The 9,259-nt window shown below is 40.4% G+C and overlaps 1 protein-coding gene across 3 annotated transcripts; it reads left to right on the plus strand.

Annotated features, from left to right (window-relative positions):
• The first annotated feature begins 1,849 nt into the window (after nt 1-1,849).
• Nucleotides 1,850-8,702, plus strand: LOC131229361 (probable trehalose-phosphate phosphatase F). 3 transcript variants are annotated; one of them, XM_058225301.1, is made up of 11 exons: nt 1,850-1,965; nt 3,117-3,557; nt 3,683-3,823; nt 3,919-3,990; nt 4,330-4,452; nt 4,778-4,834; nt 5,211-5,312; nt 5,725-5,802; nt 6,195-6,264; nt 6,351-6,514; nt 8,124-8,702. In XM_058225301.1, the coding sequence occupies exons 2-11, from the start codon at nt 3,267-3,269 to the stop codon at nt 8,202-8,204; spliced, it is 1,179 nt and encodes a 392-aa protein (XP_058081284.1). In that variant the 5' UTR covers nt 1,850-1,965; nt 3,117-3,266; the 3' UTR covers nt 8,205-8,702. The 3 variants fall into 3 exon arrangements, with proteins under 3 accessions (XP_058081284.1, XP_058081283.1, XP_058081282.1); XM_058225300.1 differs by having other exon boundaries at nt 1,916-1,965; nt 3,081-3,557; XM_058225299.1 differs by lacking the exon at nt 1,850-1,965 and having other exon boundaries at nt 2,943-3,557.
• The last annotated feature ends 557 nt before the right edge of the window (nt 8,703-9,259 follow it).

Genomic DNA, 9,259 nt, shown 5'->3' on the forward strand with positions numbered 1-9,259 from the left:
AGTCCAGATTAGGCATCCCACTGACTTGTCAGTATCCGATCCGCGCCCCTGCCAGAGCATCTGACACAAGCGTCCTATGGGCCCTACCATGATGTATGTGTTTCATCCATTCCGTTAATATATTTTTATAGATCATTTTATGGCTTTATATAAAAAATTATAGGGATATAAATCTTAAGTAGGCCACACCACAGGACAAAAATAATGAATGGATATTCACAATTAAAATCCTCCTAAGGCCACTGTACTGTTTATTTCACATCCAATCTGTTGATTTGGTCATAAAGACCCAGATGATGGGAAAAAATAAATATCAGCTTGATCTAAAACTTTTATATCCCCCAAAACGTTTTTAATGGTCAAAATTCATTCAACACTGTTTCCTGTAATGTGGTCCACTTGAGATTGAGATATACTTCATTTTTTTTATTATATCATAAAATGATATATAAAAATAGATGGACAGCATGGATGACACATATACATCATGGTGGGCCTCACAGAGCATCGACCACCAGCCAATGGCTGGTGTCAGGGGGAGTAGCCAATCCGTTCCCTCTCTTCGGGACGGATTGGCTACTCCCCCTGACACCAGCCCCGTGGCTGGTGGTCGGTGCTCTATGGGCCCTACCATGATGTATGTGTTTCATCCATTCCGTTAATATACTTTTATAGATCATTTTATGGCTTTATATAAAAAATTATAGGGATATAAATCTTAAGTAGGCCACACCACAGGACAAAAATAATGAATGGATATTCACAATTAAAATCCTCCTAAGGCCACTGTACTGTTTATTTCACATCCAATTTGTTGATTTGGTCATAAAGACCCAGATGATGGGAAAAAATAAATATCAGCTTGATCTAAAACTTTTATATCCCCCAAAACGTTTTTAATGGTCAAAATTCATTCAACACTGTTTCCTGTAATGTGGTCCACTTGAGATTGAGATATACTTCATTTTTTTTATTATATCATAAAATGATATATAAAAATAGATGGACAGCATGGATGACACATATACATCATGGTGGGCCTCACAGAGCATCGACCACCAGCCAATGGCCGGTGTCAGGGGGAGTAGCCAATCCGTTCCCTCCCTCTTCCTGACACGTAGGTCACAAAAATCCAACGCGCTGCCACGGCAATCACTGGTCCTGCATCTCTCTGACATGCTCCGGGGCCCACCAGCACGGGCGACTCGACGCCCACACCACAGGAGGTGGTCCCGCGGGAGATGGATTGGCTACCCCCCTGACACCAGCCCCGTGGCTGGTGGTCGGTGCTCTGTCGCCCCACCGTGATGGATGTGTTTCATCCATTCGGTTCATCCATTTTTACATATCATTTTAGGGATTGATGGAAAAAAATGATAGGGATATAAATCTTAGTGGACCACACCACAGGAAAACAATAATGATTGGATATCCACCGTTAAAATCGTCATAAGGCCCACTGTACTGTTATTTGACATCCAATCTGTTGATTAAGTCATAAAGACCCAGATGAAGGGAAAAAATAAAAATCAGCTTCATCCATCATTCACACTGTTTCCAGTAATGTGGTCCACTTGAGATTGAGATATAACTCATTTTTTCTTTCATACCATAAAATGATCTATAAAAATAGATGGACGGCATGGATGAAAACATACATCATGGTGGGGCCCAAAGAGCACCGACCACCAGCCAATGGCTGGTGGCAGGGGGAGTAGCCAATCCGTTTCCGGTCAGTGACGCCACGTGTCCTCCTACTCCTTCTTGACCAACTTCCAGTCACCGACGCTCTTCCCCCAACGGTTAACGGTCTAGAACTCCTCCGTACGAGACGGTAACCATTGACCTGCCGGTCAAACCGGTCATTCACATAGTCTTTAATACATACCTTGAATCCGGTCTCGTTTTTCTTCTCGGCTTTGAAATCATTTGTTTTGGAGTTCCATTTCTATCCTCTCTTAGAAGGTATGGTTTCTTTAAAAAATCATTCTTTCCTATTTTATTTCATTTTTTGTTTAATTCAATTTCTTTTGTTAAATACAAATCCTAGATAATCTCTTACTAATCTCATAATCAATTAAAGTTTTCTTCTTGTTTCTGCCAAAAAATCAATCTATATTGTTTGGTATTTGATCAAATTGGGTTGAATCCTAACCCTTCATGATAGCCACATTTGTGGGCAATTCAGCTCTTCATCCAGTGGGCCTAACACATGTGCCTCGCAAAAAAAAAAGAAAAGAAAAGAAAACACAGATGGACCATACATATACAGAAAATAGGCAATTAAAAATGCTGACCGACGGTCAATGGACGATCAAGGTGGGGCCCACCCACCACGCGGCCCACACAAAGAACAGGCCTGATCTCCCCCATGTGCTATACTCATCAGAGCTACCTCATTGTATATCATTGAAAATTTAGATTTCTTTTGAATTTTTTCTGATAGGTAGAATTATTTTTTCTAATTAGTCTAATTCTCCATTCATTCGGATTTCTCAGCCACATATCACAAGTAATGTTATGGCCGGCATTTTGCTCACCACACATTGCATTTGTAACATTCCTTCCACAACTAAATTGGATCAGATATATATCATCTCTTGTTGTCGAACGATTTCCAATTCTAGTAAGACCTTATCGAACCAATGTGTCTGCAGCTGGGCCCGGCCGCTATTGAGGGGTCACCATGCTGATGTTCTTGAGCGGTCATAAATGCATTTCGGCTCCAAGAATGATAAGATACAGTCATTCTGTTTTGTTTCTTTAATAAACTTATTCTGTGGTAGAAAATTTTAAGGACTACCACAAACTGCAAACTGTTTGGATTTTCTTTGCTGAATGGACACTCATCTAGGCATTTGGGGCGGTATGTTAAACCATTACTGGATTGATCCGAACATCGCTTTCAACCCCAACTCAGCATTCGCATTTCCAATCCGAGCAGTAATGCAGTAAAGCTGCTGATTTGGGTGGAAACACGCCGTGCCCCTTCTGCCTCCCAAAGGTCATCCAAACAGGCCCATCAAAAACTAGCAGGACTTGGTAGCTATTTCACTTGTCTGATGCACTTGAATTTTCAGCTTTCGAGACATTCTCAGTCGATCTTCTGCTCACAGAACTTCACCAATAAGAAAACTTTGAAAAGTTGGCTTTCCGTCGGCGAAAGGGTGGGCTAGTTTTCAAGCATATTCAAGTCTGACAGAGAATTTGGGCTCTAAACAGATTGTAATCTTTGTTCGGCCGATCGTGAAAGGTATTTGTCGAATATGGATGTGAAGTCGAACCATGCATCCCCGGTGCTTGCAGACTCCTTGCTGCTTACCAAGTCCAGATTAGGCATCCCACTGAATTCAATTCCGGGTTCATCACCCGTGAGTCCTCGTGCCCCAGGCTTCCCTTCGAGCCGTTTCTTCGCATTGCAGAAGAAGAAATCTAGGCCGTCCAAGCTCGATGATGTCCGCACAAGTGGATGGCTTGATGCGATGAAAGCCTCGTCACGAACTCACAAAGAACCAAGTAAAGAAACAAATTCAGATGCAGCATATTGTTCTTGGACAGTAAGATCGCTTGCTGAATTCATTATAAGTGCTAAGATATTCAATCATAGGCCATATTGTAATATATATACTTCTTGTTTGTATACAAGTCTCAATATGTATATATTTTTTTTTTCTTTCATTAGTTGATGCATCCATCAGCTCTTGGATCATTCGACCATATTGCTATATCCGCAGAAGGGAAGAATGTAGCTCTGTTTCTTGATTATGATGGGACCCTATCACCAATCGTCGATGACCCAGATTCAGCATTCATGTCTGACTTGGTAATATCTGATGCCTCAGCAATCAGCTTTTGGAAATTGGATGGAGATCAGGATAGTGATACATGCAACCTTTTTTTTTTTTTTTACTTGTGCAGATGCGATCAGTTGTAAGCAATGTTGCAAAGCATTTCCCCACTGCAATAATAAGCGGGAGATGCCGGGATAAGGTACTTTGATATTTATCAATCCTGGGATGAATGTGGACATACACATGCATCAAGCAGACCCCATCATGTAGCTGAGCTGACCCAAAATTCAGACTGGCCGTTCATCGGTTGGACCACTTGCAACATTTTAATTGACTGTCCATTGTTCGCATACGTGTGTGGGCCACCCAATAATCTAACTGCTCTATATCTTGGCCAGTTCTTCAACAGATTTGGGGTCCACCTGATATGCATAGTTTGAATTTCCACTCAAATGTTCTTGCTGGACCAATATAGAGGCCCATGATCAGATATTCATGTGGACTTACCAGAGCTCTACATTTCGATTTAAATCTCCAGGTTTATGGATTTGTCGGATTAGCCGAACTTTATTATGCTGGAAGTCATGGAATGGACATAATGGCACCAAAGCGGGCATCTGGGTCCAATACGTGCGGTCAAGATGCATCGTCGGATACAAACGTAGGGACTTTTTTTTTTTTGCTTCATTTAAATGTATTAATCAAAAGAGACAAGAAATGTTTGAAATTTCAAAAGGAAGTATTCACATTTTGGTGATGCTTTGTTGGTTGAACATTGTGATATTTCTCTTCGCGAAGCTGTCGGTTTGAGATTCTGCTCTATTAATGTGAGAATTCAAGGTTCTGTGGAATTTTTACATTATGGAGAGATTATCGGCATCAGAAATGTAATTTGGGCATCTATTGTTTTTAGTTTTTTCATACTAATGGCTTACGAAAATTCGCTGTCCCTTTTGGATTCTGCACCTTCCGGTTTGTGCAAGCAGGAAAAGGATGCGATTTTGTTCCAACCCGCCAGAGAATTTTTGCCCATGATCAATGAGGTATGATCTGATATATCATGTAGAGAGGATGATAAGGCCACATACTCATCTCCATGAGGAAATGTGAGACATTTGGACCATTCATCTAGCAGACCCCATCATGGCCAGAGCCCAAAAATCACATTGGTCTGGATAAGCTAACTGTTTGGTTGGATGAGTTGTGATGGAAGAAGAGGATGGGCATGTACAATTGGTGGGATTTTGTGGGCCATTGCCCGATAATGGTGGGGCCATCTGCATGAGTGGTGCAGAACTTGGATGCAATTGTTATATCCTTTGGAGGTTTATTGTGACACTAGAACTTGTCATAGTATATGTTCATTGCATGCTAAACCATGAAATGTTATCCAGATTTCTCATAGTAGCTGTAATGCAGGTTTTCGAATCTCTCATCGAGTGCACCAAGGAAATCGATGGTGTCAAGGTCGAAAACAACAAGTTCTGCATTTCCGTCCATTACCGTTGTGTCAACGAGGAGGTGTGTTTCTCATCCCTCGACATTCTAATTTCTTCTATCAGTAGTTTGAAGATTGAATGTAACAAAAGCTCTGTATTTCCATTCATTGCCTTTATGTCAATAAGATGTATTTGTCAATTCCTCACATTCGGGTGCATTTGGATGCACTATCAAATTGAATTGCAAAAGTTGGCTTAATATAGCTTGCAACTGTGTTCTTTCAAGTCAGACTCGAAATGAATGTAACTGCAATTCGAGGGCTATTTCCTCATTACAATTACTTTAAAAACATCATTGATTTCGATTCATTTGTACTTGACTAAAACGAACTTCTGCAATTCACTTCATTTGTTCACCGAAAAGCAGCTTTCGCTTCTTCCCGTGCTGGTTGTTTGTGTTATAAGTTCTGAAACCAGTTCAGTTAATGTACTAGAGTTGGGATGTTATTGGAGCACGCGTCTCTAACATTCTACAAGGGTACCCGCAACTCCAACTATGTCATGGCCGGAAGGTGAGGATTTCCTGATTATTTACAGCCCGTTCTTTTGTGAAATTAGTAAGTGAACTGTGCGGATTCTTCCGGTCTGCTCATCAGGTGAGCCCGCTGCAATCCGTTCATTATTCAGACCACACGTTTGCATTGCAGATTTCAACGTATGCAGCCTACCTGATGTGCAAATCAGCCTGATTGTGGGGCAGCATTGAATAACCCACTGATCTATTTGGAAATTAGCGACTCGATCTTGTTTGATTGGATTCCAATTACCGATCCAAACTCCAATTTTGTAATTGATCAGCGACTCAGCTGTTTTTTATAAAGTCAGCAAGCCTTTCAACTCTGCCAAGTGATCGAACAGCTGATTTTCTTTTGATTAACAATTTTAATTTCTATCATCGATGTAGGTACTAGAAATTCGGCCCATCATTAAATGGGACAAAGGCAAGGCCTTGGAATTCTTGCTGGATTCTCTCGGTGGGTCCCAAAACCAACTTTCCTGTTTTTCTCAGGATTCTTGTTGATCTGAATCATTGTGATTGTGAATGCTGAATTGCCTGCAGGGCTAGCTGATTGCTCTGATGTGTTCCCCATCTACATTGGAGATGATCGTACGGATGAAGATGCATTCAGGGTGTTGCGAGAGAAGAACGAAGGCTATGGCATCTTAGTTTCAGCAGCCCCGAAAGAAACCAGTGCATACTACTCTTTGAGAGACCCATCTGAGGTAAGATGGTGCCGATGATTATGGACACATCACAAATGAAAATGGGATTTGGATGTGATTGGTTGCACCAAATGTTATTATATTTCATGGTTAATCAGTCTAATTTGGTGCAAAATATCATGATTTCTGCTGCAGCCAAACACACCCTTACCAATTAATTAAAGGAAAATCTACTGTGTTCATCATGCATATGGGTATGTTAATCCAGACAATTCAAATGGGTACAACGGTGCCAATGATTATTGGACACATCACGAATGAAATTCAATGAAATGGGATTAAGGTGCCATTGGTTGCACTAAATGTCATTATATTTCATGTTTAATCAGTCTAATTTGGTGCAAAATATCATGATTTCTGGTGCAGCCAAACACACCCTTACCTAACTAATTAAAGGAAAATCTATTGTGTTCATCATGCATATATATGGGTATGTTAATCCAGACCAGTGAAATGGGTATGATGGTGCCGATGATTATCAGACAGATCATAAACAAAATTCAATGAAAATGGGGTTAGGGTGCGATTGGCTGCACCAAATGTCTTTATATTTCCTGTTTAATCATTCTAATTTGGTACAAAATATCATGATTTTTGGTGCAGCCAAACACACCCTCAACGTAACTAACTAGAGGAAAATCTACTGTGTTCATGATGCATATGGGTATATTAATCTAGACCATTCAAATGAGCGGTACCCATCATCGACGGTAATTAGCCCAATAATCCTAGTGATCATATGATTTCAATCATCAGGTAATGCCCATTGAATTTGGACCAAGAACAATGCCCCTTCCTGGCGCAGGGAGGGACATGATGAGGCTGATCACCGTCTTCCTTAGGAATAACTACTCCGAATCCACAGAGCTCTCTGGACTCCTCACAGAGCTTGCTCAAATCCACTAGGGATCAAATCAGGAATAATTCCTAATAAACCTAGGATGGGGTTTCAGACTTAAGACTCCCAACTCAAACACCCTAAAAACATGACTTACTATAAATAGTAAACCTACTATTTAAAGACAGCCTCCATTCCTACTAGATTTCATGGTTTTCGGCAAAAAATAGTGAGTGTCTAATTTGGCCCAACCATGTTATTCTCTTAACTTTGCCCTTTTCATGTTGGGCACAACTCTTGCAACTCAAATGATCAAAAGTTATAGTCAAACTAAACCTTACTATTTTTAATAAAAAATGAAAATAAATGAGACTTCAACAGTTGATCTGATGGAATCTCACAGATCCAGTGTGGACATCCTGGCATATCGGCATTGGTTGGCTTAAGTGGCTTCTCCTACCCAAAATCATATATAATATGTTGAAAAACTCATCCCAATTTGCGAGATACGACTGATTTAAGGTTCTGACTGTCCGGATCATTCTTGCCTCTAATCGGGCCTTCTCTGGTCCATCTTTGTCATGAAAGTGTCTGCGATCACTTACACCATCCATCAAATGGCCACCAAGCTATAAATAATTTTTTTCTTTTTTTCTGAAGGATCTACTGATCGATGTAAATTTACTCTGCTATACCCCAATGGGCCATGCAATTTGGTCGGTCCGATTGGTTTTCATGTATCTGGAGTTAAGATCCATCTGTTTTATGCAGGTGATGGGCTTTCTCCAACGCCTGATTCAATGGAAGAAATCAGGTGGTACAAACAACAATGTACAGCCAATGGATGTATAATCCACATTTTATTTTTTGCAGCAGAGTAGTCTGTTTGAGAATATATCCGGTGCTAATGCAAATATCTAAGTAATCAAGCGATCAGTATCTGTACTGGTGGCCCACAATCTACAAGATTGGGACCGTTCATCTGTTGTCGATCGAAGGTGTTCTAACCACTTCAGTGTGATTTTTCGAGTATTACAATCAGTTGATTGACAAAAAAAAAAAAAAAAACGTTCCAAACCAATGGTTAATATTGGATGGGCCATCCGTGGGAGGACCCAACATATGAATGGTCCAAATCTCATACACGTGTCCACAAGTATGAAGATGGAGTGCTTGATAGCAATCTCAGATATTAGCTATCTCCAACGGATCCTTCTCCATCATGATTTTGACCATTTTTCCATTTCTAAGCTTGTCTGTTCAGAGCTACATTGGCATCTGAAGCAATTCATCTGTATTTAGATTTGCTATTTAATCAAATAAATCTAGTTAGGATATCATGGAATGAAATGGATTGATCATCTGATGGGCCGCCTTTTGGATGGACGGATGATCGAGAATCAGGGTGATCGGCTGTTTCTAACTGTTGGATGTATAGATTTGTGTACGATTGTTCTCAACTTTTCAACCATTCACCATGTCAGGACTCTGTGGGGCCCACTGTGATGTATTTTTTCTTAAAATCCATGCCATTCATCCATTTATCCAGGTCATTTAAGAGCATGAGCCCAAACCCAAAACTCAAGTGGACCACACGACATGAAACAGTGCGAATAATGAGCCCACCGTTGAATTCTTCTTAGGGCTACATACAGCCTGTTCATAAGGTCATGCAGTCCTGACTGAAAGGGAAAACATCGTATATCACTAAATCCAAAACTTCTCCTGTATCTAAGAAGTATTCAACTAATGCGTTCAATTCCCACTTTTCCTGTGGTGTGGTCTGCTTAATCTTCAGATGTGCTACAATTTTAGTGTTGATTCCAAGGTCTATTTTGCAACTCAAGCACGTCATGAAACTCTTGTGTAAAAACCATTATTAAGAAATTATAAAAGAAATAATCAGA

This window comes from Magnolia sinica, chromosome 16, assembly GCF_029962835.1.
Source record: "Magnolia sinica isolate HGM2019 chromosome 16, MsV1, whole genome shotgun sequence".
Lineage (NCBI taxonomy): Eukaryota > Viridiplantae > Streptophyta > Magnoliopsida > Magnoliales > Magnoliaceae > Magnolia > Magnolia sinica.

Bases quoted from the DNA above. Each gene is read 5' to 3' on its own strand.
- LOC131229361 (XM_058225301.1), top strand. From the start codon at position 3,267: ATGGATGTGAAGTCGAACCATGCATCCCCGGTGCTTGCAGACTCCTTG. The intron at 6,265-6,350 runs GTGGGTCCCAAA...AATTGCCTGCAG, and splicing joins ATTCTTGCTGGATTCTCTCG to GGCTAGCTGATTGCTCTGAT. The intron at 6,515-8,123 runs GTAAGATGGTGC...TGTTTTATGCAG, and splicing joins CTTTGAGAGACCCATCTGAG to GTGATGGGCTTTCTCCAACG.